Here is a 17,077-nt window from a genome sequence, read left to right on the forward strand (position 1 = left end):
ACCGATCGCTGCCCGCACCTGCCCTCCCGTCAAGCATCACTACTCTGGACGGTTCTGACTTAGAATATGTGGACAACTACAAATACCTGGGTATCTGGTTAGACTGTAAACTCTCCTTCCAGACTCACATTAAGCATCTCCAATCCAAAATTAAATCTAGAATCGGCTTCCTATTTCTTAACAAAGCATCCTTCACTCATGCTGCCAAACATACCCTCGTAAAACTGACCATCCTACCAATCCTCGACTTCGGCGATGTCATTTACAAAATAGCCTCCAACACTCTACTCAGCAAATTGGATGCAGTCTATCACAGTGCCATCCATTTTGTCACCAAAGCCACATATACTACCCACCACTGCAACCTGTACACTCTCGTTGACTGGCCCTCGCTTTATACTCGTCGCCAAACCTACTGGCTTCAGGTCATCTACAAGTCTCTGCTAGGTAAAGCCCCGCCTTATCTCAGCTCACTGGTCACTATAGCAGCACCCACCCATAGCACGCACTCCAGCAGGTATATCTCACTGAATACCCCCAAAGCCAATTCTTCCTTTGGCCGCCTTTCCTTCCAGTTCTCTGCTGCCAATGATTGGAAAGAACTGCAAAAATCACTCATATCTCCCTCACTAGCTTTAAGCACCAGCTGTCAGAGCAGCTCACAGATTACTGCACCTGTACGTAGCCCATCTGTAAATAGCCCATTCAACTACCTCATCCACATACTGTATTTATTTATTTATTTATTTATCTTGCTCCTTTGTACCCCAATATCTCTACTTGTACATTCATATATACATACATATAAATATATACATACTCATAAATATATACATATATATTCTGCACATCTACCATTACAGTGTTTGATTGCTATATTGTAATTTTCTCACCACCATGGCCTATTTATTGCCTTACCTCCCTTATCCTATGTCATTTGCACAAATTGTATATAGACTTTTTCTACTGTATTATTGACTGTGTTTGTTTAACTCCACGTGTTACTCTGTGTTGTTGTATGTGTCGATCTGCTTTGCTTTATCTTGGCTATGTCGCAGTTGCAAATGAGAACTTGTTCTCAACTAGCCTACCTGGTTAAATAAAGGTTAAATAAAAAAATGGTGTTTAAATCCACCAGTCCTGGACATGCCATACCAGAGCACACCCTACATGTCAACCTGACTCAGTTTAATCAGTCTGTTATTCTAGTCCCATTCATCTCACCCCTTGTGTAGACGATGGCCTGAACTCCTCCCCAGCATCAGTATTCTGCCACCCTCTGAGAATTCCTCTCCTAGGTCAAACACTTCTTCCACGGAATTCCAGCCTTCAAAAGACTCCTCTTTCTCAGTTTGACCGGAGTCAGTGGTACTCCCACCTCTGGAATGCAGAGGGCCGCTTCTCTGGTTGCTTGGGAGAAGTCTATATCCACTGGCCAGTGTTTCCATCACTTATCAAGGACACCAAAAGTGACTCTTAAAAAACATAATTATAATGGAGTTAGAGAAAGCTGTAGAAATCAAATCTGTATCTAAATGAACGTTTCTGTGCTACAAGGTATATTCAACTACTGAGTAAAAATAACTAAAAGACCCTCGATAGGAAGGACATGATAATTATGACATAATAATTGGGATATTCTGAATGAAGACGGAGTGGCATACTGCGTTGGCCTACTTATCATCAGAGAGATTGAGCTGCTTTGAGGGACAAAGTTCAAAGAGGATTGCCCACAGAGTTGAAGATACTACACTGCTTATAGAACTAAGAACTGTATGTCTCCTGGGAGAAGGTGGTTCCTAAATCAAATACTTACGTTCTTGTTTGAAGATGGATTATACTGGGAGAAATAATAACTTTTAAACTAATTTGGCTCCCTTTTAGATTCATTTTAGAGGAATGGGAATTTGCTTCATTTGAAGAAAATCTCATTGGAAAGCTGGGTAAAAAAGAGCAATAAATATTGAATTGTCTTGTGGTGGTCAGGATGTGGAGAGACAGGGAGATATGACTGCACTTTTGGGCAAATCTATTTAACCATACTAGACCACAGCTTTTTAATTGTGCTCTTCTCCCAGTGTCTGTCGAAGCACATGTTGTCTTACTGAGCAGGGACATGAGGCTCTGTGGCCACTACAGGCCATGTACACCATCCTCGGATTATCTCCCAATTCATCCAGATGAACACAGATTACACTTCGATCCACTTTCCTGTCATATTCACTGCACTCTACAATGGGCGTGGGATAGTCCTGTATAAATCAGCATTATTTAATGACAGTTCATCTGTTCTCATACGGAGAGAAATAGAAACCGAGGGTGGCAGCCGTCTCACTTAAAGGCTTCAGATTGTCTTTCATTTGTCTTTTCCCTGCATCAATGCTCAGGGTAAACAAAGGAATTAATGTATTCAAGAAAAAGAGTATCACAGAGACCATAAATGATGAGGATACATTTCCAGTGTCGGTGCTTCAGATTCCAGTGCATGGATTCAGATGTTAATGTCTGAATCCAGTATGTATAGAACTGTGGTCTGTCTGGCCAGATATCAACCCTAGCATATACAGTAACACTCAGGCCAAGGTGTGCTGTGAAGTGAGCGCTGTGTGTGGTTATGTGACAGGGACTTGTAAGGCTAGCATCCTGGACTGCAATCAGAGACTGTTTGCAGAAGTGTCACCTGACCATAATGCATGTTGAACTGGGGGAAACAGTAAACCAGTGAATAAAACTTTCACAAGCCAAAAACCGAAATAAACAGAGTGGAGCCTGGGGGGAAAATCTGCAACAACAGTATTGAATATTGTATAAAACTAACTTTGTACTGTACGGTAGCTGTGTAGCCTACCCATTAAATTGTAATATCAACTAAAAGGCTTCCTCATTCAAACATGTATGGCCATACTAGAGGACTAGTCCCATGTGAATAGTTGACATACAGTTGGAGTGTCTGACAGGAGGACCATTGTGCCTCAATAAGTGTTTGCAATTACATTTTGTTTTATTCAAGCGCAAATAAATAGGTATTTACATAACAACTACGTTAGTGTCGTTACAGTGCAGGTCAATGTTGTTACAGCATACAATTTCAATTGTTCAACTTGTTAAACGTATACCAATGTAATTACCATGAAATAAATACATACATATTGTGGAACTGAATAGCCTACAGTGATTTTTGTTGTTGTAGATATTATCGTGAATACACAAGTAGGCTATATGTAAGTGTAGCAGCATAAAATTGGTTTCAACATCGAACACGAGAACAATGGGCATACAGAAAATATGCGTTTTTTTTAAATGCCACCTTCACTATAGGCAACTCTGCATCCTACAACTGTGGAATTTCGGCAACAAAGTATCCATGTCTCTAAGAACTCGGAAAATGTGTCTGTGAGAGATGGAAGCGAGGCGGCTGCTTTCTGCTTCTTCCCAGGTCAGTCTGATCTGATGCGCGTGGCCATGCCAGTGGAAAATACCGTTAATTTTCTCTCCTTCATTTTTTCCTTTCTGCGGGAAGCTTCGGATTCGGGAGCCTTGCCTTCTCTCCTCCTACAGACATCACATCCGGGTCAGTTGGCTGCAACTGTGTGTATATCGAGCTCAGTACAGCAACGCAGGCTGAGACAGCTGCTGTGTATCCTGTGCTGACATGGATACGACCACTGGCGTTTGTTGAAACTGTTCACCATAACATCAAGCTGGGAAGCTAAAACCAGGGACGCCCGCGGAAAGGACCGATAATTTCTTGCATGGGTGCCCTCAAGGGATAGCCACTATTCAGCCATGTCCAAAAGCCTGAAGAAGAAAAACCACTGGACCAACAAAGTCTACGAGAGTGTCCTTTGCAGGAATAAGGAAGGGGAGCTTGGGTTCGAGTTGAAGGGAGGCGCGGAGAATGGACAGTTCCCATATCTTGGGGAGGTTAGGCAAGGCAAGGTGGCCTGCCAGAGCGGCAGACTGTCCCAAGATGAACTACTCCTTGAGGTCAATGAAACGCCAGTGGCCGGACTAACCATCAGGGACGTACATGCAGTGGTCAGACACAGCAAAGACCCTGTCCGCCTTAAGTGTGTCAAACAAGGTGAGTGAACTGTTTGCACGACTCTGTTATGCACTCTTTTGTCTGCTGTTGATTACAAAAAAGCTTTGATACGTATTTCTATTGTTCCCCCAAAAATATCGAAATAATGAATCTCTTAAGTTGAAAGAAGACGCGGCTAGGGAGCGCAAACTTTTATTTTTGCTTCCTGATCCGTTGTGTTCAAAGGGCGGACGTGCAACAAAGTTACATTCAAATGATGGTTATTTTGTAGCGCAGCTCCTTGAATTTCTCTATTGTACAGTTCATGTTGCTAAGTAGCAGAATTGGTGTCATGACTGGAATGGGGGTGTGTTATGTTTGAGAAGGTGTAATCGGATTCATTTTGTATATCCCGGAGGCGCTCGGCAGCTATCGATGATCTTGTAAAATATGCTATATATTTTTAATGGTTTGTACATTTTCTGCATTGAGTCATGTTTTGGGATTTATGTCGTTGGCCTGGCTGTCGGACAGGGTGGAATGTTACTCTGGAATGTTATTGTCAGGCGTGTGGGTGTGGCATTTTGTTTCATGATTTAGTAATGTGAGTTATGATGTTGGCACATTTAAATGTTATAATTTATTTTCAGGGACATAAATTCTACTAATTAAGTATCACATTTCTTGCATTAATTTAGCGGAAAAAGGTACTAAAGTTCGACTACGGTAGCATCAGAAATAAGACACCCATGCCATGGGCGAGTTTTTGTCATTTTTATGGATACAGTGTTCAGTTATGCATTCCGCAAGTAATTGCTTCACGTGCTGATTGGGTTACATTAGATGCACACGTACCCATGAAGGCTTCCGCCTGAAGTCCGTAGAAGGCTTCAAGGTTTGGGAACATAGTGACATGAAATATGTATCCCTTATTGGGCGGTTCAACTCTAGATGGTTTGTTTGGAGTTACAATATGTAGCCCATAGTAGACAACTTGTCCATGTATTATTTGTAAACCATATCAGGAGATATTGAACAGTAACATTCATTGATTAGACTTGTATTGTTTTGGGCACCTTTAAGGTCAACAGTCTTCTGGAAGGGACTCTTATAGAAAACATACATTCTCAGTATGCATGGAGAATATAGCCTATGGGAGTTCCTTGTGGGGAAAACCGGACTCATTATGGTTGTAGTAAAAGTGAAGGTGGCAGCTATGAACGTTTTTTTGTGATGTTTTTTAAATTTAATAATCACTTTCAACAAACATGAACACATGCATACAAAATGAAGTTTCACCTCCCACCTCATCCCAATCCCACCCCACCTGAGAACCGAAAGGATCAAATGAAATGAACATACAGTACCTGGATCAAAAAAAGAATCAAAGCAACACATCACAAAGTGTTTCAGCTGCAAGACGCCATTGGTTCAAAGTGTCTTCTTCAGCTCCATGAATGTGAGCAGTAGACAGCTCCATATAAATAACATGCTGCTATGAACCTTTCAACTGCATAGGCTATGGGGCTTTACTGAATACAGGCCTACGTTCTGATTGTGGGCGGCTTTAAACACACACAGTAGTTATGATAGAGAGCTTATAGAGATATAACACTTGCAGGAAAACCTATATTTGCATTCTACATAGTGACGATCCTATGCCCTTCCCTACAGATTTTTTTCTTCTCTGAGATATAACATGGGATGTTTTGCATTTCAGGCTGGGTGAGAGATCTCTAGTCTATCCTCTTTGGGGTAAAAAAAAAGAAAAAAAAGCAAAACCCTGTAAGGAGCTTTGGATCAATGTCTTTGGCTGTGTGCTTTGTGTGATTGGGAGGCCGTTCCACTTCATACCCAGGGGATTTTCTCAAATGAAAGATATATGAACCTAATTTTCACACTTCCTCTGTTAGACACGTCCCCATCAGATTGGTCAAGCTGGGGAAGTTTTGTCATGGCTTTGTTTGGATCACTTTAATAACTCTCTCTTGCTATAGTTGTTTATCAAGAAGGTTTTGCTTGTGCCAAAGTATTTATCTTTTAATTACAGACGTGGACATACTTTGATTGGACAGTAATATGCCCCTTTTTCAATTATCACATACTAACGAGTTTAATTCAATTGCTTTTGTATCTTTCAGTGAAGATGATTCAGATGGCTCAAATCTGTTCCATTTAGAAGATCTTGGTATCTTTCAGTGAAGATGATTCAGATGGCTCCAATCTGTTCCATTTAGAAGCTCTTGGTATCTTTCAGTGAAGATGATTCAGATGGCTCAAATCTTTTCCTTTTAGAAGCTCTTGGTATCTTTCAGTGAAGATGATTCAGATGGCTCCAATCTGTTCCATTTAGAAGCTCTTGGTATCTTTCAGTGAAGATGATTCAGATGGCTCAAATCTGTTCCATTTAGAAGCTCTTGGTATCTTTCAGTGAAGATGATTCAGATGGCTCAAATCTGTTCCATTTAGAAGCTCTTGGTATCTTTCAGTTAAGATGATTCAGATGGCTCAAATCTGTTCCATTTAGAAGCTCTTGGTATCTTTCAGTGAAGATGATTCAGATGGCTCAAATCTGTTCCATTTAGAAGCTCTTGGTATCTTTCAGTGAAGATGATTCAGATGGCTCCAATCTGTTCCATTTAGAAGCTCTTGGTATCTTTCAGTGAAGATGATTCAGATGGCTCAAATCTGTTCCATTTAGAAGCTCTTGGTATCTTTCAGTGAAGATGATTCAGATGGCTCAAATCTGTTCCATTTAGAAGCTCTTGGTATCTTTCAGTTAAGATGATTCAGATGGCTCAAATCTGTCCATTTAGAAGCTCTTGGTATCTTTCAGTGAAGATGATTCAGATGGCTCAAATCTGTTCCATTTAGAAGCTCTTGGTATCTTTCAGTGAAGATGATTCAGATGGCTCAAATCTGTTCCATTTAGAAGCTATTGGTATCTTTCAGTTAAGATGATTCAGATGGCTCAAATCTGTCCATTTAGAAGCTCTTGGTATCTTTCAGTGAAGATGATTCAGATGGCTCAAATCTGTTCCATTTAGAAGCTCTTGGTATCTTTCAGTGAAGATGATTCAGATGGCTGAAAATCTGTTCCATTTAGATGCTCTTTGTATCTTTCCAGGCCAAAGAGCTTTGGTATGCCAGAGAGACGGTGGGTGTCAGGTCTGATATGACATCATATGGAGATTCCCTATGCAGAGTGGCAGGGAAGACAGTTTATCCCGACTGCTACTGTCTTGCCCATTCAGAATAGATTACACAGTAATATATACAGTAGAGGTCGACCGATTATGATTTTTCAACACTGATACCGGTTATTGGAGGACCAAAAAATCCGATACCGATTAATTGGTCCTTTTTTTTGTTTTGTTTTTATTTAAAAACATTTTTTAATTTAATAATGACAATTACAACAATACTGAATGAACACTTATTTTAATATAATATAATAGATCAATAAATTCAATTTAGCCTCAAATAAATAATGAAATATGTTCACTTTGGTTTAAATAATGCAAAAACAAAGTGTTGGAGAAGAAAGTAAAAGTGCAATATGTGCTATGTAAGAAATCTAACCTTTCAGTTCCTTGCTCAGAACATGAGAACATATGAAAGCTGGTGGTTCCTTTTAACGTGAGTCTTCAATAATCCCAGGTAAGAAGTTTTAGGTTGTAGTTATTATTGAAATTATAGGACTATTTCCCTCTATACCATTTGTATTTCATTAACCTTTGACTATTGGATGTTCTTATAGGCACTTTAGTATTGCCAGTGTAACAGTATAGCTTCCGTCCCTCTCCTCGCTCCTCCCTGGGCTCGAACCGGCAACACAACAACAACAGCCACCCTCGAAGCAGGGTTACCCATGCAGAGCAAGGGAAACAACCACAGGCTCAGAGCGAGTGATGTTTGAAACGCTATTAGCGCGCGCTAACTAGCCAGCCATTTCACTTCGGTTACACCAGCCTCATCTCGGGAGTTGATAGGCTTGAAGTCATAAACAGCGCAATGCTTGACGCATAACGAAGAGCTGCTGGCAAAATGCACGAAAGTGCTGTTTGAATGAATGTTTACATGCCTGCTTCTGCCTACCACCGCTCAGTCAGATACTTAGATACTTGTATGCTTTTAGGCTCAATCAATCTAGCAGGACATGCTAGATAATATCTAGTAATATCATCAACCATGTGTAGTTAACTAGTGATTATGATTGATTATTGATTGATAAGTTTAATGCTAGCTAGCAACTTACCTTGGCTTACTGCATTCGCGTAACAGGCAGTCAGTCTCCTTGTGGATTGCAACGAGAGAGAGGCAGGTCGTTATTGCGTTGGACTAGTTAACTGTAAGATTGGATCCCCCGAGCTGACAAGGTGAAAATCTGTCGTTCTGCCCCTGAACGAGGCAGTTAACCCACCGTTCCTAGGCCGTCATTGAAAATAAGAATGTGTTCTTAACTGACTTGCCTAGTTAAATAAAGATTAAATAAAGGTGTTAAAAAAAAAAAAAATCGGTGTCCAAAAATACCGATTTCCGATTGTTATGAAAACTTGAAATCGGCCCTAATTAATCGACCATTCCGAAAAATCGGTCGACCTCTAATATACAGCACAGTGGCACAAGTCTGATAGTGACCTTGAACGTTTTGATGTCACATGCCAGTCTTCTTATCAAGAGAGCTGGGGACACCGCTGAACGTAGCCAAAGTGCTCATCATTCTCAGCCATGACAGTGTTACAACCAAATATACATTTCTCCTATTTTAGCACAATAAACCAATGGCTTGCCTGTCCTAGATAGCTCAAGGAAGCCAAAGCGTCACTCTCCCACTTCTTCTACCTTCCAGTTGAAGGGCAGTATCGCTGACAAGTTTACACGCTTGATTTAACCTCCAATGGTTGATCAGGGTGTTTTAAATAATAGATCTCATGTTGAACAGTGTGATGCTTCAATAAGGTCATAACTCGAACACATCGTCCCCCTCAGACTATTGCTTTACACATTCCTTCCTCCTTAATTGTGGTCTTTGATGCCATTAAAATAGTTCTAGATCCTAGTTGAATAGGTTTACAGCCCTGCATCTCTGTTTTGAAGTTATGTGATTAGCCGTGCTGAAGCGCTCAATTTCCGTTGTGCTTTAACCCTTGTGTGGTGTTCATGTTTTATAAGTGAAATAATCTGTCTGTAAACAATTGTTGGGAAAATGACTTGTGTCGTGCACAAAGTAGATGTCCTAACTGACTTGCCAAAACTATAGTTTGTTAACAAGACATTTGTGGAGTGGTTGAAAAACGAGTTGTAATGACTCCAACCTAAGTGTATGTAAACTTCCGACTTCAACTGTATATTGAACAAATATAAATGAAACAAGGTTTTCGTCACTATTGATGTTTATTGCTTTGAACTGAACAAGTTGGAAGGACACATTTTACATACAGTATTTTATGGAAATGATAAATGAGCCCCATTGAACACAAATTAAGGCCGCACTACAGAAAACATGAGGGACAGAGTTTCACTCTGTGTGTGTGTGTGTGTTGCAAATGTATTTCTTGCACTTGATGCATGTGTACTGTGTCTTCCTGTCCTTCTTGGGTCACCACACATCGCAGCACTTCTTCTTCATGCTACCCGCTTCCATCTGGAATGATGAAAACAATTAGTTCAGGAATTTTACAAACATTTCACTCACATACATACACTACTGTTGAAATGTTTGGGGTCACATGTTTTAATGGAATACCTACATAGGAGTACAGAGGCCCATTATCATCAACCATCACTCCTGTGTTCCAAAGGCACGTTGTGTTAGCTAATCCAAGTTGATCATTTAAAAAAGTTAATTGATCATTAGAAACCCCTTTTGGAATTATGTTAGCACAGCTGAAAACTGTTGCGCTGATTAAAGCAGCAATAAAACTGGCCTTCTTTAGACTAGTTGAGTATCTGGAGCATCAGCATTTGTGGGTTCGATTACATGCTCAAAATGGCCAGAAACAAAGCACTTTCTTCAGTCTATTCTTGTTCTGAGAAATGAAAGCTATTCCATGTGAGAAATTGCCAAGAAACTGAAGATCTTGTACAACGCTGTGTACTACTCCCTTCACAAAACAGCAAAAACTGGCCCAAACCACATCCCTTGGTTCTTCTCAGGGGCTCCTCCATCTGGCTTCCCCGTATGCACTTGCAAGTTCCACACATATGTTGAAGCAGCATCACAGGCAGCGCCCCCTATCATGACATAAGCTCTTCATCAACAGTAACGTTGGGCCGTGGGTTGTGAAACAGGAGAAGGCGGTCCACTCACTTGACCCACACTGACCTGATTGCATCTAGCCTATCTCTCTGCCACCGAGCTGGTCTGGTGTCTCGGTTATCGAAGTGGATAATCCTGGAAATAATGTGGAATTTTTCCAGAGACATTGTTGCACGGAAAAGTTCTCTGCCAGTTTCTGCATCCCACACGGATTCTGTGGATTCCCCATTGGATCTGAAAACACCAGCAAGGATAAGAACCCCAAAGTATGCATGTAAATGAGTTTGGTCCATCTCCTTCCATCTCTCTCCAAAAATACGCAGTCTAGAATGATTTCCTGGATGGTGTCTGGGATGAACAGTTGAAAAGAAGACTTTATGTTCTGCACATGAGTAACCACCATCCGCGTCGGCCCTGATTACATTCTTATCACATTGGCAGCCATGCACCCTTTCTTACCCATTCCTTGGGTAAGAAGACCATTAAATTTAAAACATGTTTGACATCCATATTTGTCCTCCTGCAGGCTGCTGATGAGCTAGTTGCTGACGGGCTAATCTTGACTCCGAATTGACAGAGACATGATCCTCATATTCTGAAAATTCTTCATCTTCCAAAATGGAAGTCACTCCTTCCACACTAGCTTCTCTCTCTGAAAAAAAATATTTCTAAGGCCCTCTGAGCAGAGATTTCTTTTTGCCATTTTGATTGATTGTGGTAAAGAGCCACACATGCAAAGCTATTTATTTGTTGTGTCCCTCCGCCAATTGGCACCTGGCTGGGGTAGAGTGTGGGGGAAAAAAATGTTTTTATTTTATTTATTTTTACAATGTATCGAAATAACGTATTGTAATAACATTGTGCAGGTTCCCGCAAGACATTGTGTAGTTTCACACACTACAAAGGGTAAATTGTGTGAGAAAAGTGGGAGACAGGCAGACAGGCAAGGAGACAGACAGGTTATTATTGCTATGTTGAAACCGCAGGCCCAGGGGGGAGGAAGACAATGAAGGCACACAGCAAACCTTTTTGTTACATTTTTTACTTATTTTCACCTACACACACACTTTTCCACACTTCTATTACCCTCGGGTTCAGTGGACACGAGCACCACATATGTAATATAAATGTGTAGGCGGGTGCACCGTGTGCACTCAATGAAAATGTGTTCTTTTACATGTTCTTCACAGAAAATGAGCCAATGCCAATGAGTCTCAGGTTGAACAAAAATATTAATTGTAATTTTTCTTTTAATAAACATTGAAAATGGGTCCCACAGTTTCCCATACATTTTTCATGACCTGTGTAAGTAATCCAAGTATTCCTGTTCCAGTCCACACACACACACACACACACACTGCAACTGCACACACACACTGCAACTGCAGCTTCAGGAGGCTGAAGAAATTCGGCTTGTCACCAAAAACACTCACAAACTTCTACAGATGCACAATTGAGAGCATCCTGTCGGGCTGTATCACCGCCTGGCACGGCAACTGCTCCGCCCACAACCGTAAGGCTCTCCAGAGGGTAGTGAGGTCTGCACAACGCATCACCGGGGGCAAACTACCTGCCCTCCAGGACACCTACACCACTCGATGTCACAGGAAGGCCATAAAGATCATCAAGGACAACAACCACCCGAGCCACTGCCTGTTCACCCCGCTATCATCAAGAAGGCGAGGTCAGTACAGGTGCATCAAAGCTGGGACCGAGAGACTGAAAAACAGCTTCTATCTCAAGGCCATCAGACTATTATACAGCCACTACTAACATTGAGTGGCTGCTGCCAACACACTGACTCAACTCCAGCCACTTTAATAATGGGAATTTATGTAAAATATATCACTAGCCACTTTAAACAATGCTACTTAATATAATGTTTACATACCCTACATTATTCATCTCATATGTATATGTATATACTGTACTCTATCATCTACTGCATCTTTATGTCATACATGTATCACTAGCCACTTTAAACTATGCCACTTTGTTTACATACCCTACATTACTCATCTCATATGTATATACTGTACTCGATACCATCTACTGCATCTTGCCTATGCCGTTCTGTACCATCACTCATTCATATATCTTTATGTACATATTCGTATCCCTTTACACTTGTGTGTATAAGGTAGTAGTTTTGGAATTGTTAGGTTAGATTACTCGTTGGTTATTACTGCATTGTCGGAACTAGAAGCACAAGCATTTCGCTACACTCGCATTAACATCTGCTAACCATGTGTATTTGATTTGAGAATCTGAGGTCTTCATTGGTCCTCTAGGAGAGGATTAGATGAGATTGCCAGCAGCAATCAACTCTGTGGTCAGGATGTAATTAGAATATCTCAACTACAGCTGATTGGGACATTACCCAAGATTGGACCCAACATAGGACAGTTACACCCTGAAATTGAATGGATAGACTCAGACAACTGCGGTCTAATGAATCTTCACAATGAGAAGGACACAAACGAGATATGACTGTCAGGCAGCAGAACCAGCTCTGTATTCTGGTATAGCCTCAGTCAGTGGACTGACACTAGTGGTGTACTCTTATGTAAAGGTGATTGTATGTTTGTCACTAAATCCATCAACTCTTGCTCTGTTTTCCATAGGCTAAGCTGTGGTTCAGCAAACCAGTCTGCTTTCCCTCACAGCCAGGCTCTGCTTCTCAGCCAGTCTTAGTCAGCGAGTGGGTACGGAAGTGGGACTGTATGGCACCATAGTGAGACACCAGTTTCTCGTGACAGATGAAACATTGAGTAGCTGGCCAGGCCAGCGTAAACACGAGATTTGGTTCTGAGATTAGTGAGAGACTGGCTGAGTGCCCAAGATGCAGACTTGGCCTTCCAGAGAGGTGTTGGGCGCAGGTACGAGGAGCCATTTCCAGGTCAGCTCGAGGTGTTAGTGGTCCTCATCCGTGGCCCACTAGGCACCCTGGCTAGAAAAATGAATTAAGTCTGAGTGGCATGGGCTCTAGACTCTGTGGACTGCTGGAGCGTTGTTACTCTACACAGCAACAAGCAACCATGTCCATGACTACCCTCCAAGCAAGGAGAAGGCATCTATAAACTTTGCTTCATTTTAAAACCACTCCGTCTTTTTCTCCCCGAGCGCTCCGACCTGTCCAGAGCATGTTATGTGAAGGAGAGAGGAGGATAGGGAGGAGGACCTGACTCAGCAACACCCTCTCCAGCATGCATGCCCCACACAGAGGGGTACATTTCCCCCCCCCACTAGTAACAACATCCACATACAGGAATGAACAGCCTGTCTGAGCTCCTGGATGTTGAATTGTGTTGCAGCTCAGCCTGTCTGTTAAGCACTCATATGTTGCACAGTTGGTCAGAATTACTTGTATAATCACTTTGGATACAGTTGAAGTCGGAAGTTTACATACACTTAGGTTGGAGTCATTAAAACAGGTTTTTAAACCACTCCACAAATTTCTTGTTAACAAACTATAGTTTTGGCAAGTCGGTTAGGACATCTACTTAGTGCAGGACACAAGTCATTTTTCCAACAATTGTTTACAGACAGATTATTTAACTTATAATTCACTGTATCACAATTCCAGTGGGTCAGAAGTTTACATACAATAAGTTGACTGAGCCTTTAAACAGCTTGGAATATTCCAGAAAATGATGTCATGGCTTTAGAGGCTTCTGATAGGCTAATTGACAGGCTAATTGACATCATTTGAGTCAATTGGAGGTGTACCTGTGGATGTATTTTGAGGCCTACCTTCAAACTCAGTGCCTCTTTGCTTGACATCATGGGAAAATCAAAAATCAGCCAAGACCTCAGGAAAACATTTGTAAACCTCCACAAGTCTGGTTCATCCTTGGGAGCAATTTCCAAATGCCTGAAGGTACCACGTTCATCTGTACAAACAATAGTACGCAAGTGTAAACACCATGGGACCACGCAGCGGTCATACCACTCAGGAAGGAGACGCGTTCTGTCTCCTAGAGATGAACTTACTTTGGTGCGAAATGTGCAAATCAATCCCAGAACAACAGCAAAGGACCTTGTGAAGATGCTGGAGGAAACAGGTACAAAAGTATCTATATCCACAGTAAAACGAGTCCTATATTGACATAACCTGAAAGGCCGCTCAGCAAGGACGAAGCCACCACTCCAAAACCGCCATAAAAAAAGACTACGGTTTGCAACTGCACATGGGGACAAAGATTGTACTTTTTTGAGAAATGTCCTCTGGTCTGATGAAACAAAAATAGAACTGTTTGGCCATAATGACCATCGTTATGTTTGGAGGAAAAAGGGGGAGGCTTGAAAGCCGAAGAACACCATCCCAACCGTGAAGCATGTGGATCTATTGAAGCAACATCTCAAGACATTAGTCAGGAAGTTAAAGCTTGGTCGCGAATGGGTCTTCCAAATGAAAAAGATTTGGCATGGGTCCCCAGATCATCAAAAGGTTCTACAGCTCACCATCGAGAGCGTCCTGACCGTTTACACCTGGAATGGCAACTGCTCGGCATCTGACCGTAAGGCACTACAGAGGGTAGTGCGTACAGCCCAGTACGTCACTGGGGCCAAGCTTCCTGCCATCCAGGACTTATACAATAGGCTGTGTCAGAGGAAGGATCATAGAATTGTCAGAGACTCCAGTCACCCAGACTGTTTTCTCTGCTACCGCACGGCAAGCGGTACCGGAGCGCCAAGTTTAGGACCAAAAGGCTCCTCAGCAGCTTCTACCCCCAACCAATAAGACTGCTGAACAATTTATAAAAAACCCACCGGACAATTTACATATACCCCCCCCCCCCCCCCTTTTGTACACTGCTGCTACTTGCTGTTTATTATCTATGCATAGTCACTTCACCCCCACCTACATGTACAAATGACCTCAACTATCCTGTACCCCCGCACACTGACTAGGTACCGGTGCCCCCTGTATATAGCCTCGTTATTCTTATTGGGTACTTTTTATTATTACTTTTTATTTTAGTCTATTTGGTAAATATTTTCTTAACTCTTCTTGAACTGCACTGTTGGTTAAGGGCTTGTAAGTAAGCATTTCACGGTAAAGTCTACACTTGTTGTATTCGGCATATGTGTCAAAGTTTCTAGGGTACCATATTGTCCATTCGGTCACTCTGGAACCAGACCAATTCATCATCACTATGTAAGTTCACCTCTGAGAGTGTGTAAGTAGCACACGCACAGACACAGACACACACACTACCTGCCTCTGGGACTATTCTGCTGCTGTTTCTTTTCAGTCATGCTTCCTAACGTGCCCTGTGTGTGCTCACTCACCCTCCCCTCAGGTTGTCAGCATACCTGTGAAGCAGCAAGGCTGGATAGAGGTGGAGACATCCTGCTACTGTGTGCTGTTTTTACACTGTCTGACTCCTAGCCTGACCTCTGGGGACAGCTGGGTAGTGATACATCAGACCAGACACTCACACAGCACAGCAGACCTGTCTGTCTTATTCATCCTATCGAGCTGGCCAACTCTCTCCGTCAACCTGCACTCGAGGGGGTTCCATGAACTGTATGGAGGAGCTCCACTGCGTTCTCTGCACCGGGGACTGGTGTCCATGTAATTGTGGGGACTTTTTCTGTTGTGTATCTTGTGAACACAAAAGTTGGGTCTGTGTTAGATGTTTCACCAGAGATGGTAGAAATCAGCTTTGAGATGACTGTTGCGTCCGTCGTTAGATGAATGAGACCAAAACGCAGCGTGGAAAGTGTTCATGATTTTTAATTTTGAACTCCAACAAAATACCAAACCGAACGTAAAGTTCCGCAGGGCTAGACAGCAACTATGCAAAAACAAGATCCCACAATCTAAGGTGGGGAAAAGGGCTGCCTAAGTATGATCCCCAATCAGAGACAACGATAGACAGCTGCCTCTGATTGGGAACTACACCCGGCCAACAAAGAAATAGAAAAACTAGAATGCCCACCCAAATCACACCCCGACCTAACCAAACAGAGAAATAAACAGGCTCTCTAAGGTCAGGGCGTGACAATGTCTGCGTTAAAAGACAGTATTATCATGTTGTCTGTGTCACAGTATAGGAGACTATTGTAAAGTAGCCTGTAGTAAAAGAGCAAAATATTTCTCTGTTACTCTGCAAAACACTGCAGTTAGTAGCAGTTTGAAAGTATCTCTCTGACTGCCAAGAGACATAACATATAACCTAACCTAAGCATGTACTTCATCCAGACAGACCTAGATGATAAATAACTTTTCTATTATTTCTCTATTTTCTTTCTCTCTGCATTGTTGGGAAGGCCCTGTAAGTAAGCGTTTCACTGTTAGTCTTCAACTGTTATTTATGAAGCATCTGACGAATAGCATTTGATTTTATTTCAATAAAATGCATCTGTACCTACAGTATTTACCGGTACTAGATATTTGGCATTTGACACAGATACTGCTGCAAGCCAGATTCAATCTATCTGTTCTCCACACATAGTGGCTGACCAGCGTCCGTTACCAAGGAAGCTAAGCAGAGACACCGGATGTCATTATCATACTCTATTTGACATAACCACCCCCTGTGAAGTGTCTCTATGAGATGTTTTTCAGTTGATTTTGAATCTACTCAGATGCTAAAGGAAATGGGCTTTTAAAGCTCCACAGAGAACAAACATGCGTTGTTACCAGTGCTATCATGAAACCACTTTGTGTGATACATTATATTAGGGTCCTCCCTGGTTCGCCTATAGCTTATTGGATTTCAGCTGAAGTGATTTCTTTTGAATCTCTGAGCTTCTGTCAGATGTGTAGGTTTAGGGACACG

General features: G+C 41.9%; 1 protein-coding gene across 8 annotated transcripts in view; it reads left to right on the plus strand.

Moving 5' to 3' along the window:
* Positions 1–3,314: 3,314 nt before the first annotated feature.
* Positions 3,315–17,077, plus strand: part of LOC110499983 (membrane-associated guanylate kinase, WW and PDZ domain-containing protein 2) — a 263,199-nt gene continuing 249,436 nt past the window's right edge. For 3 of the 8 annotated variants that reach the window (XM_036957227.1, XM_036957228.1, XM_036957229.1), the window contains exon 1: positions 3,318–4,084. In XM_036957227.1, the coding sequence (XP_036813122.1) occupies positions 3,787–4,084 (298 nt within the window). In that variant the 5' untranslated portion in view covers positions 3,318–3,786. Of the gene's footprint in view, positions 4,085–17,077 lie in introns of all 8 variants that reach the window. The other 5 variants (XM_036957235.1, XM_036957237.1, XM_036957230.1 and 2 more) reach the window with 3 other exon arrangements.

The sequence above is a fragment of the Oncorhynchus mykiss genome, chromosome 21 (assembly GCF_013265735.2).
Source record: "Oncorhynchus mykiss isolate Arlee chromosome 21, USDA_OmykA_1.1, whole genome shotgun sequence".
NCBI lineage: Eukaryota > Metazoa > Chordata > Actinopteri > Salmoniformes > Salmonidae > Oncorhynchus > Oncorhynchus mykiss.